The sequence below is a fragment of the Sceloporus occidentalis genome, unplaced genomic scaffold (genome assembly GCF_023333645.1).
Source record: "Sceloporus occidentalis isolate IW3139 unplaced genomic scaffold, rSceOcc1.0.p SCAF_43, whole genome shotgun sequence".
Classification (NCBI taxonomy): domain Eukaryota; kingdom Metazoa; phylum Chordata; class Lepidosauria; order Squamata; family Phrynosomatidae; genus Sceloporus; species Sceloporus occidentalis.
In genome coordinates, this window is record NW_028317023.1 from 4,329,572 (window position 1) to 4,346,598 (window position 17,027).

General features: G+C 41.4%; 1 protein-coding gene across 1 annotated transcript; it reads right to left on the minus strand.

Moving 5' to 3' along the window:
• Window positions 1-940: 940 nt before the first annotated feature.
• LOC149289734 (acyl-coenzyme A thioesterase 9, mitochondrial-like) lies at window positions 941-16,774 on the minus strand. Its single transcript, XM_089490251.1, has 14 exons — window positions 16,705-16,774; window positions 12,394-12,439; window positions 11,062-11,232; window positions 10,873-10,910; window positions 10,306-10,389; window positions 10,020-10,123; window positions 9,781-9,854; window positions 7,481-7,548; window positions 6,944-7,055; window positions 4,985-5,075; window positions 4,075-4,160; window positions 3,514-3,601; window positions 3,123-3,273; window positions 941-1,020 (listed from the first exon to the last, which is right to left on the minus strand). The coding sequence occupies exons 1-14, from the start codon at window positions 16,772-16,774 to the stop codon at window positions 941-943; spliced, it is 1,263 nt and encodes a 420-aa protein (XP_089346377.1).
• Between the last annotated feature and the right edge of the window lie 253 nt (window positions 16,775-17,027).

The window sequence follows — 17,027 nt, forward strand, 5'->3', positions numbered from 1 at the left end:
ATTCCATTCAAATGTTTGGGGGTCACTTAACTGTTTTCATGGAAAGCAAGGACATTCCGAGCTGTAGCATAATGACAAAAGGGATTTCTAATGATTCAATTTGCCTATAAATCTAAACTCGGATTAGTGAACACAACATGACATTGGGACACAAGAGTGATGGGAGTTATAAAAGGCCTCTGTCCGCCTATGAAAATATTTCATATTCTTCCTATTGAAGATATATACATTATCAAAACATTTATTACACATTTTTTATACATTATTTGCTTATATGTTTGGAAAAACTCTAAACCGTGCATTCTGGTGGTAAAATGTTAGACTAGTTAATAGGTAAAAGACAAGCAGATGTTTTGGGTTTTTTTATCTGCGTCCAGTGATAAACTCTACAGTGTTGGATGAAAAATCATCTGGAAGACCAAGTTTATTATAACAAACGAATGAAGTACATAAGGCAACAACAGTGTAATAGCATTGTATACAACAGTTTAAAAAAAAAAAAAAAGCTTGATTTGGTTTCTACAAAAAATGAGATGTAGTCATGTATGTAGGTAGCTGCCTGCAATGCCAAAAAGCAATGGTTTACCAAAGTGTGAAGCCAACATCATTTACATCACACTGGCATACATAGTGTCATGCTAGACTCTCACGGAAGTTGTTTAAAAGAATAAAGCCACAGGGTCGAGGCTGTCTGTTAATCTTTTCCCCGAACACAGCTGCAAGCATAAGGCTTCAAGAGTCTTATAAAAAAAAAGTATGTGTGTATGTATATATTATATATATATATTATATATATGTGCGCAGCACTGCACAGTGAATATGGAAGACATTGCGATTATATTTTATACCAGTACAAAAATATCTTGTAATGAATATTGTAGATGGTTCATGGCGTAACAGATCCATTTGAGAGTATGATGGTAGTGATGGTGCCGGTCCACTAGAAATTCTGGTTCTGACCATTTTTGCTTCGGATGGCAGCATCAAAGTGTCGCTTTCCATCTAAGTACAGCATGGACTCTATATCAAATGAAAAGAAAATAGACATGACCATTAGCGAATATCAATATGTAAACATTCGCTCAGCTGCTGCACTGGCCTAAATGAAAAACAACTCATGTAACTGTCCTAATTAGTGACTTTCTTCAAAAGAACATTTCTAACTATGAAGGGAGATACCTAAATTATGCTTCACCTCTATGTAATGATATACAAATACACATCAGTATTACTTTGGGAAAAATGCATAATTTTTCCATTATGAGAACAATTACTCCCTGAGCCACTCCAAAACGTCTAAAACTTGTGGAGACGTGGTCATGTAACATGACCTTACGTGACCCTGCAGCGAAAGCTCTGCTGCAAGCAGTAAGAAAGAAGCCCACCAAATACGTAGAGAGGCGAGGAAGGCAGGCAAGGAGGGAGAGAGGGTAAAGGCATAAGTGCAGGGAAGGAAGCAGACAAGAAGGTAGTTAGGGAGGGAGTATGTATGAATGTGTATGTAAGCATGAGTGTGTAAGTATGTTAGAGGGAGTATGTAAGTGTTAGCATGAGTGTGTATGTATTTGTGTGTTAACACAAGTGTGTAAGTGTGTATTAACACGAGTGTATACATCGTCATGTGTGTTAGCAGGAGTGTGAGCATGAGTGCTTTGTGTGTGCTAGTGGGTGTAAAGATGCGTAATACCGTATTTGCTCGATTATAAGACGAGGTTTTTTTCAGAGCAAATGCTCTGAAAAATACCCCTCGTCTTCTAATCGGGGTCGTCTTCTAATCAGACCTCAAATAGAGTCTGATTAGGAGACTAAGATCCAGATCCCCCGCACCGCTGCAGGGGACCTGGATCCTCCTGTCTCACCCCCCCCCCCCCATCATACACACTTACCGGTGCTTCCTGCTGTATTGCCGGGGCAGCGGGTTGACGTCTACGCGATCCGCGTAGACAACGTCCGCTGCAGCCGGAAGGAGGTGTGGCTAGCAGCGGGGGTTGTCTGCGTCCGTCGCGTAGACCTTCCCCGACTGTCAGAGATCTCTGATCTCTGACAGCCGGGGAAAGTCTACGCGACGGACGCATACAAACCCCCGCTGCCAACTCCACCTCCTTCCGGCTGCAGCAGAAGGCGACGTCAACCCGCTGCCCCGGCTGGAAGCACCGGTAAGAGAGGGCTGAGAGGGGAGAGAGGGGAGAGAGGAGAGGAGAGGAGAGGGGAGGGGAGGGGGGGGGGAGAGTGTGTGTGTGTGTGTTAGTTAAATGGGGGCATAGGGCATTTCTGGAGTGGCGTTAAGGGGGCATTTAATAGAGCACTCTGCCTCCTGAAATGCCTTATACCTCCCTATATGCCACTCTGCCCCATAATATGCCTTTTAACCCCCTAAATGCCAGAGTGGCATATAGGGGTATAAGGCATTTCTGGAGGCAGAGTGCTCTATACAATGCCTTTTAACTCCCTTAATGCCACTCTGCCTCCTGAAATGCCTTATACCTCCCTATATGCCACTCTGCCCCATAATATGCATTTTAACCCCCTAAATGCCAGAATGGGATATAGGGGTATAAGGCATTTCTGGAGGCAGAGTGGCATATAGGGGGTCAAAAGGCATACCATGGGGCACAGTGGCATATAGAGGGTTAAAAGGCATATCATGGGCCACAGTGCCATATTGGTGTGGCAAGCCTGGGGGCAGATGTGCGTAACTGGGGGACAGGCTGGAAAATACAAGAAATAAAAACAAAAAAAATATATTTTTCTCAATCATAGCTTTTATTAAAAAAAATAGTTTACATGAATTAACATTTACTGGTAAAACTTTTTTCCTTTAGGGTCGTCTTATATTCAGGCTTTTTCTTTTTTCCTAAGTTAATATTCAGATTTTGGGGGGTCGTCTTATAATCAGGGTCGTCTTATAATCGAGCAAATACGGTATGTATGTTAGTTACTGGGGGGTGCTTGGGTCAGAAGAAGCCGCTCGGCTTTACAATCCAGTCAATCACAGGCACATTAACCCCTGTACCATGGAGACATTCAGCCATCTCATATGTCTAGAAGATTACTTTTTGTAAGGCATTTACACATTATCAACATGTTCCGGTCCTATGAAGCAGAAGGTATCTCGCACTCACCTCCGTATGTCTGAGGTACAATTTGAGGCACTTCTTTTTCCGATTTATAGGTGAAATGGAAAATGTTAGTTGTGTGGTGTTCTCTGGTGATTGGATCGGACACCTCGCTGTGCACTCTCACCTGGATATAGTTACCTTGTGTGTAACACACCTAAATCACCAGTTGAAAGAAATAGTAAACAAATGGGTAACTTCGGTACCGGTATGTGCCTCATTTGTCCGGTCTTAAACAGCGGACCTATGATGACTATAGCTCATAGAAAGCAGTCTGTTCTCACATAATGACAAGAAAAAGATACAGGGTATAGGGGAAAATTCATACAAGGAAGGTACATCCTGATTAGATTAAAAGGAAACATTGCCCTTAATGTGAGTATAAAGTAGGACATACTTGAGAGGAGAGGAACAATAAGGATCCAATTTCCACAGGTCTCTGGAACATGATGTCATCAACAGCTGCAACATACGGCCTAGAACCACTAAACGAGACATTACACAAAAATCAAAACACTTTTATTCAACTATAAGTTCCCCCACCCCCTGAACCGAAACACACGCCATACTCTGGCACAAACGCTCACAGTAACACAATACACTAACAGCCACGCTAACACCAAATACAAACATTTTGACCAATCTAGTCTTCAACAGGTACTATGATTTGTTTCTATCCCTCTTCTACCAGTCTCCAGAGGCAGGGAAGCCTTATAAAAAATGAGGTTGTGGTAACAGATAACCCAATTGAGGCTAATGATCTGTGTATTTTCATATGTGTACAAACATCTGGTAATGACATAACATGCACACATAACCATCTGCATGCAAGACGTAACAGCAACCTATTCTATTCCTATAAATTCATATACCTGGGTAACATGTCTTGAACACAGGGTCTTGTGTAGACAATTTATAGTTTGTATTACAATCCATAAGAGTATAACAAACAACTTACCCATAGGAACAGGCAGTTGCCCAACCCAGTTCATATGCCTTCCTCATCAGAAAACCACCAAAAATTCTGTTGAATATATTTCGTTGCTAAAGAGGTACATAGGATTTTTTTTAATATATAGAACAATTTCTAGTTTTCCAACATATTTCACCAACACTGTTCTTAATGTATTGATACTATTTTAGTATGTTCAATATAACATTCTGTTAAGAGGTTTCTACATGCGTTTTATTTAAAATTTTGATTGTTCCTGCGGGAACAGGGCCCTTCATTCCTCTTGTATCTGTATGTCAATTGCTGTATCATTTTCTTTGTACAGCACTGCAGAATATGTCGGCGCTTTATAAATAAAGTATAATAATAATAAATATGGATGCACCCCATGCTGGCTCCCAAATTTAACTGAAGCTAGTTTCATTATATATATATATATATATATATATATATACACATAACACTGAAAGGGAAATGCCTTGAAATCATTTTAAGAACACATGGTCCTGTAGTCTACACAGGATGATTAAACTGTACAGCTTGTATACTTCATATATTAAGCTATTATACAGTATGGTAATACTGGACATCATGGTATGATGTCATCTGCACTGCCAATGAGTTTCTATTATATAAAACCCATTGGAGGCCAGGATGACATAATTATTACATGTAATATTGCCCCAGGTCCAAAACACACAACTCACTATTAAAAAATATTTCTAATAACAATAGAGGAGACAAGATCCGAACACAAACAACCTTCTCAGCTTTCACTGGATTAAAAAAAAACAAAAAAAACAAAACATTGCTGACTTTCAAAAATTATAACAAAGGTTCTTGGTATTAAGTATAAAATATCAAGTAAGTGTCACAATAACAACGATATAAAGACCAACTGCTAAATGCAAAGTACCTGTGGGTGACAGATCTCCAACCCCTTTAGTTTGGCATCTTCCATCCACACTGAATTCGGAGGCAAGACACGACTACGGAAACTTACAGTCCTGTATAACAAACCAACAATAAAGTACTGTAAGAGATTTCATAAAACAGGGTTATATGAAGTATTTAACAAAGGTTTAAAACACAGACTGTGATGGCAGATAAGAACCACTCTGGTCTCCCAATTTTCCTGATGTCATTGCCCTTGCGTTAGACTCAGGACGTGCAAACCAAAAAAGTGACGTACCTTCTATTTTTGTGTATTTGTCAAACTTAAATGTTTTGTATCATTAAACTAATAATATTGGCCAAATATATTATATACAGAAGAAAAAAAAGCTATCCTCATGTGAAAAAGTAATTGCCCCTCTAGTAACTAAATAAAACAATAAACCAAATGTAATTGATAGTTGGGTTCAATTTCACTCGACACACAAAGGCATGACTACTGCCAGTGATGTTAAATCTAAACATCAATTCAGTAGAACCTTAAGTAGAACAAATTGCAATAAGCCTTGCAAATTGAAGTAGGGGAAAAAGGTCTCAAAAAGCAGCACATGATGCATCAATCTAAAGAAATTCATCAACAGAGGAGAAACAAAGTCATTGACATCTATCAGTCTGGAAGGGGTTACACGGCCATGTCTAAGGCTCTGAGACTCCCGCGAACCACAGCAACAGCCATTATCTACAAATGGAGAAAACTTGGAACAGTGGTGAACTTTCCCAGGATTGGCAAAAACTCCTCCAGGAGCGCATCGACGACCCGTACAGGTCACAAAGGAACCCGGACTAACAAACAAACATGTATAGAACTGCAGGCCTCTCTTGGGTCAGTGTTTACAAATCCACAATAACAAAGACTGTACAAAAATGGCATCCATGGGAGAATTGAAGGCCAAAAAAAACTACTTGTGACCAAAATAAAAAAAAAAACCCACAAAGGCTCGTCTCACCTTAGCCCCCCAAAAATGTGATGACACTCAATACTTCCTAAATTCTGTGAATTTAGGATTCAAAAGTGGAACATTTTGCAAGACATGGATTCCGTTACATCTGGCGTAAAGCTAACACAGCATACCACAATAAGATCATCGTATCAACAGTCTAACGTGGTGGGGGTTGTGTGATGGTCTGGGGCTACTTTGCTGCTTCAGGACTTGGGCGATTTACCATAATTGATGGAACCACGAATTCTGCCGTCTACCAGAACATCTTTAAGGAGAATGTCTGACCATCGGTTTGTGACCTAAAGCTCAAGTGCAGTTGGGTTATGCAGCAGAACAATGATGCGAAGCACACAGGAAAGTCTACAAAAGAAACCAATAAAAAGGTTTTGGAATGGCCTGACTTGAATAGAGATGCTGTGGCACACCCTTAAAAAGAGAGTTCATGACAGAAAACCCTCCAATGTGGCTCAATTAATACAATTCTGCCAAAAAGAATGGGCAAAAACTCCTCCACAGAGATATAAAAGACTCATTGCCAGTAACTGCAAGTTTGATGCAGTTGTTGCTGCCAAGGGTGTCACCACCAGTTATTAGGTTTAGGGGCAATTACTTTATCACATGGGTGACATAGGTTTTTATTAACTCTTTACCATCAATAAATGAAATAATTTAAAAACTGCATTTTGAGTTTACTCATGTTGCCTTTGCCTTGTATTTAAATTAATTTGTCTCGATCATTTAAATGTGACAGATAAACAAAAATAGAAGAAATCGGGACAAGGGGAAAATTATTTTTTCCCAGCACTGTGTATATGTATGTATGTATGTATGTATGTATATATACCTATATATTATACACAACCCATCATGAGTTACAAGCTCACAATTATAATTCACCCATAATGACACATGAATTGATTGTAAGATGCATTCTAGACAACAAAATATACAGAAGATGCAATGCCGCGCTTTATCATTACCTTGTATCCAAGGTGTTCAGAAACATGTCATGTACGATGTTCCTTTCGTCTGCCGTCGGGGCCATTTTCAACAATGACGCAGTGTTGAAGGCGACGCGTCTCATTTTGTTTGCTTAGAGATGAAATATACAAACACAGCAATGTGACAAACTGGCATTGGGTAGAAAAGGAGGCAATAAGGTCCATCGCAGACTCTGGTCTGGGATTGTCAGATAGGACATGGCTTCTTTTTCCCCAAAATGCTTTGATTTATGTAGAGGCCTGCAGAATGCTGCCATTTTCGGACACTCATTTTGCGGTATTGTTCTAATATTTCTGTTGACTATATTATTTTGCACCAGAATGCCAATCATGGGCCTAATTTATGGGGAAATTATACAGTCTATATAAAGATTTTTACTTAAAATTATAACTTGGTCCTGGGAAGTGCATTATTGTTTTATTTTTAATAAAACCACAACTGTTCTTTAAATCTCTACTTAATATTACACCTTTCTGCCTTTTTGAGAAAAATACACAATACAGGAGAGCACGTACATTCTCCTTGTTTAAGATGATTTTCTTCTTCAGGTCCTTCCGGAATTAGAGGATTAACAAAGGCCGGTCTGAAGAAGATAAAAGACAAGGAAAAACAAGAAAATACTTGCATTCATATTTGAGAAACGGCAGTGTATTCGAAATCCTAAGAGTTACTGTAAGCTATTATAAAATTGTTTTAACATATACAGTTAAAGGGGCTTGACAATGCCCCCCTAAGCCACTCTAAATATATATTAATGTACTTTTTAAGCAATTCAATTTGCATTCTGTACATAACTTTAGAGGAAGCTGCAGCACCATAGCTGCATTAGGCTATGCACATTTTGTGCCAGTTTTGGAAGGAATGTGCGGGGGTCTCTTGCTAGACCCCTGGAAATCACACACGGGCCAATCCCCGAGCCGGCTGGCAGGAAGTATACCATTCTAAATTGTAAACTCATTTGAGCAGAGCCCTCCTCACTTGTTGTTTCTGTAAGTCGAATTGTTACGTTATCTACTACCGTATTTGCTTGACGACCCTGATTATAAGACGACCCCCCAAAATCTGAATATTAATTTAGGAAAAAAAAAAAAAAAAGAAAAAGCCTGAATATAAGACGACCCTATAGGAAAAAAGTTTTACCAGTAAATGTTAATTCATGTAAACGATTACATTTTTTAATAAAAGCTATGATTGAGAAAAATATTTTTTTGTTTTTATTTCCTTGTATTTTCCAACCTGCCCCCCAGTTCCGCACATCTGCCCCCAGGCTTGCCACTCCAATATGGCACTGTGGCCCATGATATGCCTTTTAACCCTGTATATGCCAATATGCCCCATGATATGCCTTTTAACCCCCTATGTGCCACTCTGCCTCCAGAAATGCCTTATACCCCTATATGCCACTCTGGCATTTAGAGTGGCATATAGGGAGGTATAAGGCATTTCAGGAGGCAGAGTGGCGTTCAGGGGGTTAAAAGGCATTTCATAGAGCACTCTGCCTCCAGAAATGCCTTATGCCCCCATTTAACACTCCCCACCCCACACACACTTTCCGGTGCTTCCAATTTCCGGCTGTATACCGGGGCAGCGGTCTTCCTTACGCTGCAGTCGGAAGGAGGTGTGGCTAGCAGCGGGGGTTGTCTGCAGACCTTCCCCGGCTGTCAGAGATCAGAGTTCCCCGCACCGGCACCGGCACGGGGAACTCTGACAGTCGGGGAAGGTCTGCGCGATGGACGCAGACAACCCCCGCTGCTAGCCACACCTCCATCCGGCTGCAGCGGAAGTTGTCTACGCGGATCGCGTGGATGTCAACCCGCTGCCCCGGTATACAGCAGGAAATTGGAAGCACCGGTAAGTGTGTGTGGGGGGTGTTAAATGGGGGGGGGGGAGACAGAAGGATCCAGGTCCCCTGCAGCTGTGCGGGGGATCTGGATCTTAGTCTCATAGTCAGACCTCTATTTGAGGTCTGATTATAAGACGACCCCGATTAGAAGACGAGGGGTATTTTTCAGAGCATTTGCTCTTGCATTTGTATTAATAATGTGCAATGGTAAGCAGGAGATCTGTTCATCAGAGGAGCTGGGTTGGGGGCATAGTGCAATTAGGAAGGATTGTGATTATTTAATGAAAGGGGACAGACAGCTACCACATGCGTTAAAGTGCATATGGCGGCTGGTAGCTTCTTTCAGCAATTAAACATTTATCTCTGCATAACCGTATGAACCTATTTTATTTTATATTATAGACCTGATGTTTTCTTGATCCAGCTCTGGATAAATGGTAAACATTAGGCTCAGCTGCCAGAACAAATATTAGCATTACAAAACCTCCACCCAGCCCTTTAATTATCTTCCCCGTATTTCCCAATGAAGCACACGGCAAGATGTGATGGGGCCCCACCTCAGCTAGCTGGTTATGGTGCAATATTTAATAACAATGTTATTTCAGAGTTGCACTATTTAATAACTACCCCAACAATCCAGCCAATATAATACATCGTGTATACGAAGGTGTGTCTATTTTATTATTTCTATGTCCAGAATCTCCCGAAAGGTTTGTCGTATGCCGCGTTGGAATGAATCTGAACTAAACGGTTGCATGCCAGTATATTAACTTTGACCGAAGCATGTCATTTCATACATCGAGGGTCACACCGGTCCTCTTCCGGGAAATGTTCTGAATAATGAGTAACTTGGTAACACAGCCTTCTTCTCATAGAAGATACACATCTTTAGCACGGTTTGCCTTTTATGTTATTTATCCGTGGGTTTAAGATATCAATATGCCGACTACACAAAGATTCAATCTTACTTACCTTCGATTTTCAGGATCTCTGGCCACCATGACAAAGGTAGCATCTAGCACTGGGCTGTAAACCCCGTTATGTTGCTGTAAACAAGAAGAAAACCCAAACTGAGCCATGAACCCATCTGTGTGGTAATACTGACATCATGAATAAAAATGCAAAGTGGTAACTATATAATACACTATATAAAACTAATTCTCGGCCTAATTCAGAGCCAAGGGTGTTATGTTGAAATGTGTGTCACCAACCTGTAGCATGTGCATTTTGACTTCCATTGATGTTTTCCCAACCCAGGAAACATGTCCAGTAAACTTGATATCACAGTCAGGATAGATAACCTCCTTCTGTAAATCTGAAAGGTTGGAAAAAGCGATTGGTTATTGCCAAGAAGCAGCAGAATCTAGTTTTTCCCCCGCCAAGTCTGATCGCTTGTTTCCTTGCATTTGAGCTGACAAAAAACTTCACGGGGCCATGAACAAGTTCTGTTAAAGCTTTAGAGCGCAAACTGGGCCGCAGCCACGTGACACCACTTACCTATTTTGTCCACTAAAGCCGTGACTATTGACAGCGGAGACTTCTGCCGAGTATCATCCTTTGTATGAGTGTAGCAAATGAGAACTAGATAGATAGATAGATAGATGAAATAAAACAAAGAATGTGACAGAACAATTAATAAAAGCTACTGACATAGCGCCAATACTAAATACAGTTCTCATGACAGACGAAAGGTGAAGATTTATTGTTTGCGGATTACAGGTCGAAAATGACATTGATTTCATGGCTTAATGCGCTTATTTAAGGGGTCATAGAGACGTCTTGATACAAAGATTTGGATGCGACAACCCAGACGGCTTTTATATTCCTCCATTGAGTGTGGTTTACATTAATTTTCCATACAGGCACCGGTGTGTCCAGAGGAACAAGATCTTTAAGGAATCGAATGAACCAACTGTGTGTTTGGCATGTTCTCTGTCAAACGTATTATAGGCTGCTGTATTCCTGGGCCGTTTAGATGAAATAGAGTTAAATAGATCCTTTGAATGAGCCTTCCAAGAATGCAATATAAGGTGCCATGGTGAACACTTTTCAATGAATGTTTACCTCCTAAGCTGTCCAAATCTTCAAGAATTCTCCCAAATCTGAGAACAAAAGTAGAAGTAGTTTTAGCGTGGAAGGATAGGACAGGGTGAAACTTCCTAAATTGTCTTCTAGATTTCATTTTACTCTGTCAGAGAATCCACCTCATTTTAGCAATTTACCAATAATGTTATGTCTCCTCTAGCTCATTACCTCACATTGTTGTACACATTCAGATACTTCTCCCTGAGCTCTGGTTGACTACCTAGCGGCAACACAACCTCGATGTAACTGTCTTTCACCTTCCGTGCAGGGAGATCTTCTTGTTTGTTTGCCAACAGTGACTGAAGGGACTTTCTTTCTTCCATGGCTTGCCGGTGATCACTGAAACGGACAAAAAAATAAATATATATAAAACAAGGCAAACTAGTAACATTTTGCCAAGGAGAAAGCTACAAAGAAATACAATGTCTGTCACAGGCTTTTCCCACATCGTGTTGAATGAATTCTGTGTCACATCTATGGAGTTAGATGTAACATCTATGACAATGGAAATTTCATAACAATATACCAGCCATAAGAAACACAGCTTTTACACGAACAATACTTCATATACTGTTGGGCAATAAAGACACTATGTCAACAAATCATAGTGGTTTACCACGAAAAACCCATCTATTCTAGTTGCATTAGAGTTAATGTAATGATTTATAGATCATTGAACTTTTCCTCTATAATGAATACCCTATGAGTACTTTAATATGCATTCTTCCAAAACAAAAACCAAATGTGAAGCACTTACACGAGGTAGAAGCTGCAGCCATGTAGCTGCCTTCCTCATCCTCGTTCCAAGCAGCCACTGATTGGCTGCTTGATTTCAATGAATATCCCTAACAGAGCGATGCAGACCCCCGGGAGCTAACTCTAGGAATGTATGGCAAGGAGATGTAATCAGCTAAACACATCTCCTGCATAGCATATAGTTGGGGGTCCGAGAAAGGAGCAAATATATGCGGATGTATTCTGAAGAATTCCCCCCCCCCCCATGCATTTGCCATAAAACTTTAAAGGGACCGCACAGCGGTCATACGCATTAAAGTGCATAAGATCACTGGTGTGTCCCTTTAACCAAGGCTATCCATAGTTAAAGGCTCTGTTCCATTTGAAAATGGTGGAAAGCTCCAGTATGTTAAGTAAGTAAACTGTAGAATATCTGTGATTTTATTCTGTATTTAATAACAAAAAAAGCACATCCTATCCATGCCTGCTTTTGTGTTGCACGACAGAATTCCAGACAAATGTTATGAACCAGGAAGAATTTTACGTAATGAATCAAATTAAAGAAGTGTTTAGACAATCAGCAGTACTAGAGATGATGTATCTAGTCCTGTAAAGGTAATGAATATACCTTTTTACTAATAATAAGTACTTTTACATGCATTTATCTTGGTGAAGCTGTTTGGGGTGGTAAGCCGTCCCTTTAAACCCCAGCAGACACCCTGCCTCCTTGTTACAAGTATAAGTTTGTATGTAAGGTTACCGTACCTCCAGTTGGTAGAAGCTCCCACTACAGCCCTCAGTCTATCACGTACTGAAAGAGAAACCAGGGAGAACGGTTACCATGTGAAGAAAAGCACAAGGGGTGGCTGCAGAACAATGAAGATGGGACAGTAAAGAGGCGATAGGTCCAGCCATACACTAAATAGGAGATGTAGATACGCAACACCCTGCAGGACTCCCCCCACCATGGAGACAATCTATTAAACTAATGGAAACTTTAGCAATATCGGAGGCCGCGGAGTAGAGTGCGGCTGCGAAAAGGATCTACACCAGCAAAATGTGATGTCCGTCAGACAATGTTATAACAGATTTACATAGAGATTTCTGGTGTAATATATCATTATTCTGAAATAGACAACAGGATTAGAATATGGGTACAAAAAAACTATACAAATTACTTTACCTACTGACTAGACTGTGATTAGAAAGCTGAGCTCCATTGACTTGCATGGTTGAATGCAGTACCTGTATTCAACCTGCAAGTGGAGCCAGAGTTCTCTAGAGGGTCAGGAGACCGTCTACCGAACTTTTTTGTCTTTATTTTTTTTTTTCCCGGGTCGCCGCCATCTTGCTGATGGCGAAGATCACCGGCAGCTGCGGCTGTGACCGCTCTCCGGAGCGGTCACAGTCCATCAAGAGGTAAGTGTTTGGTGTCGCTGGATGCCTCCTGATCGAGGCATTCCAGCGACACCATTTAAGTTTAGGAGGTGATCGTTGATCGCCTCCTAAACGCTTTTAAAACGGGCGTCCGCCGCCATACATTGTATGGCGGATGTTGACGCCCCGGGGAGGGGCCAGACATGGCCCCTGATTCCGATCATGGCGTTGCTGAATGCCTCGAGGTCGAGGCATTACAGCAACGCCATTTGGGTAAAAAAAAAAAAAAAAAAAAAAAAAAAAAAAAAAAAAAATCGATCACGGATCGATTTTTTTTACCCGTTTTAACAAATGACGGTCCTGGCACGTCATTTGTCGTTAACGACATGATTTTCCGTGTAGTGCCCGGACCGGCAATTGTCATCAAGGGGTTAAAGTAACTACATCATAAACAGGATGCTTCTGTGTAATGTCCGTAACTCTGGAAGGTATATTATATTGCATGGAAGGCCCGGCCAACCAGCAGATACATTTTTTTTCAATCACGTGATCAATGGCCCTTTACCAAGATACTGGACGGTAATAATTCTGCCTATAAAAACAACCCCAATGATAAAACAAAGGACAAAAGTAAAAAAAAAATCAATGTTTAGCTAAAAGTAACACAATTATTTTTTTTCTGAAGCATCAGGTTTAGAAAATGCATAGGCAAGTCAATGACATGTTTAATCCCAAATTGACAGCGTGCGGCTTAGCGAATAAGCCCCATGAATGTAAAAGTAGCATGAAGCAAACGCTAGGATTCCATTAAACTTTGATGGTGCGTATTGTGGGTAGGTATTGTGGGTAGGTATTGTGGGTAGGTATTGTGGGTAGGTATTGTGGGTAGGTATTGTGGGTAGGTATTGTGGGTAGGCATGCTGAACGGCATCCATATGGAGACACAAGGAGAAGAGCAGCTCTCTCACTCCTCCACACGACCAGGTTGAACTGGTTTCTTGTGAAACCGAAGAGCCGTAATGACCACCCTTAACTGGCTTTTGGACAATTACAACCTGTTAAGCACTATCATAGTTTTAGAACCTTGCGAACCTCTTACAAAATGCATAGGAGGCAAAAAAAAAAAAAGGCTTAAAGTAAAGGTGAAATGTTAGAAACATGCTTGGAATTACCACACACCATGATTCACATGGATAGGCACGGACCCTGCAAGGCAAAACAAAATTCATACAAGTGCTCAGACACATGCAATCCAAATTACGGTGCGATGTAATGCGCTACGGAATGAACTCATCGATTAGTAAACATTTCAAGAATAAACAAAAAAAAAAAGTGAATCTCATTGTTCTGACAATCAAATACACATAGCCTTAAAAATATCTGCACTTAATAACTGAACAACAGAACTCAAGACAGTTTTGGGTTTTGTTACTATTACATTATTGTTTGAGACAAGCAGAGAAGCCGCTCTGGACCAAGAAGGAGAACTCCGTGTAACCTAACCCAGGAAGCTCCACGGCACGGCACGGTAAATACTAGTGAGCTAAATCACAGGCCAAAGAAAAAAAACCTAAACGGCTTGATGGAACAGGATTAATAAATACAATCGGAGATTATAAGGGAAAATACCGGCACCTATAGATCCGTTGCCAGGTGAAACGCCTTTAAACGCTTTCTATACTTTTTTTATTTTTAAGGATAATGGTATGTTTAATCCCAAAAATAGAAGAAAAAAAAGACCATCTCTTTAAAATCATAGAAACCCTTTGTGACGGCTGCTAGAGAAAGCAATGTGTGTAACACGCAAATTGTCCGATCAGTGTTGATGTTTGTACACTTCAACCCCTCCAAGGGAAACACGTTAATACAGACGATCAGTTAAACACCCTTTTACTTATGAAAACACTTTCACCTTGAACGCGGTTGCCTTTCACACCGTCAACTGCAGCTGATTCTCTGGACTGACACTTTGGACTTCCAGAACTCAAACGCCCTCGTGACCATGAAAGCATCTTACCGCATATGGTCCACATGTAAGCACAAACTACGTCTTACGGAACGCCCGTCTTCCTTGACCCCCATAATACATAATCCAGCCTTTCCAGAGGGACTTACACCTGCTAAATTCGCCTGGTGGATAGAAGCGGGACTTGGTAGAGCGGGCCAGTTGATACACCAAGGCCAGGTAATTTCATATCAGACCCTACGTGACACCAAACACATCCCGCCCCGGGAATTGTTCCGCTACTTGCAACTCCGACACTTTATGCTGTCCTTACTTGAGCGAGGGTACGTGGGTGACCAGACAATGTTTGAACGGAGATTTCTAGTGCGTAAACGTCTACACCACTCCATTTCCTCCCATTACGACCATTTCTTAGCCGTTAAATTTGGCTCTCCCCCTACGTATAGGCAGAGTTGGCATCAGGATCTGCACAGAGAGTTCTCGGACGAGGCATGGGATGAGGCTGCTGAGTCTATGCATAAAATTACCATCAACACTATGGTCAAAGAACGTCTTTACAAAGTGGTAGCACGGTGGTACCTCACGCCCGCGAAGCTATCTCACATGGGCCCTGGGGGTGATCGTCGGTGCTTTCGGGGATGTGGGGGGACGGGCTCTTATATTCATGCGTGGTGGTCGTGTCAATTTATAGCGCCGCTCTGGCACCACTGTTTTCAGCGGCTGTCTCAGGCCTTACACTCCCCTATCCCGGAATCTCCTGAAGTCGCGCTGCTAGTGATGGATGTGGACGTTCCAGATCTTTCTCCACATAACCACAGTCTGATACATAGAATTTGTGCGGCTGTCAAACAAGCAATAGCACGCAGGTGGAAGGGGCGCCCCCCTACGGCGGGAGAAATCGACTCCAATATATGGCACATGATCACTATGGAAAAGATCACGGCGAAACTTCACGACACTATGCGCAGGTTTGAGGCGATTTGGGACCCATGGCTCACGGCGTTTGCTGACAAGGACCAGGTGTTGCCTCTGCTATATCTTTAGCTCCCATTAGGTCACACTGGGAGTTTGACGCGTCTCCTCCTTACTCCCCCTTTCTCTCGTGTCCCCCCTTTTTTTTTTTTCCTCTCTGCTTCCTTTCTTTTCTGTTCTCTTATAATTCTCCTCCCTTACCTCTCTCTTCTCATCCTTTTTTATTTACTGCTCCCGGTTCGCATTTCTGTTATTTCTTTTGTTTTGATTTCTATGTATAAAAACGTGAAAACCACATCTGTGATTTGCTTTGTCTGATACGCCTCTCATGTCGGGAATGAAGTACCTTATGCCTGCCGGTTGTACCCGGCTCCTCTGTTTTACTGAGACATATGTTTGCTTCGTCATGCTTTACTGATGTAACCCTGCTGGACATTGTCTCCTGCGTCCCTTCATGTGTTGTACGACTTGTATTGTTTTGGTCAACAGATGTCAATAAAAACGATTTAAAAAAAAAAAAGAAAACACTTTCACCTACACAACGTTACGATCACAAGAGGCGAATATCCGGGGAAATCAACGGCGAGGAGATTCTGCTGCTTTAAAATGACGCAATCAAGCAAGTGCTGGAAAAATGGAGAAGGGCATGTCAGACGTTAAAGACAGAGCCTGGACAAGTGACATCGTGGGAATCCTTTCCCGCTTATCCACAAGGGAAACAGATCTTTAACAATCTGTAACACACATTATCCCGGCATTACCTTCATGCATATCAGGCAGCGGCCCCTTGGACTGCAACGTGCCAGCTGTCATCAGAGACCTGCTGAGCATCCTTGATATTTGACATCCTGCACGAAGCCTGCAAACAGAAGATCAATCAAATCAGAGATGTAACAAGTAACAGATAATTAATGTTCTAAAATAAACACGCAGCATTACAGAACCCTTCACATTCACATAACCAGTTCCTCTCCTATACGGGGCAATAACGGTATGGTCTGTGAATATTAAAAATGAATGTTACACAGTAAATGACTGGGGTTTACTCACTGAAAGGGACAGTTTACCCTTTAAAGAAGAATGT

Bases quoted from the DNA above. Each gene is read 5' to 3' on its own strand.
- LOC149289734 (XM_089490251.1), bottom strand. From the start codon at position 16,774: ATGCTCAGCAGGTCTCTGATGACAGCTGGCACGTTGCAGTCCAAGGGG. The intron at 11,233-12,393 runs GTACGGTAACCT...TGTCCGTTTCAG, and splicing joins GGAGCTTCTACCAACTGGAG to TGATCACCGGCAAGCCATGG. The intron at 10,911-11,061 runs GTAATGAGCTAG...TTTTGTTCTCAG, and splicing joins AATGTGTACAACAATGTGAG to ATTTGGGAGAATTCTTGAAG.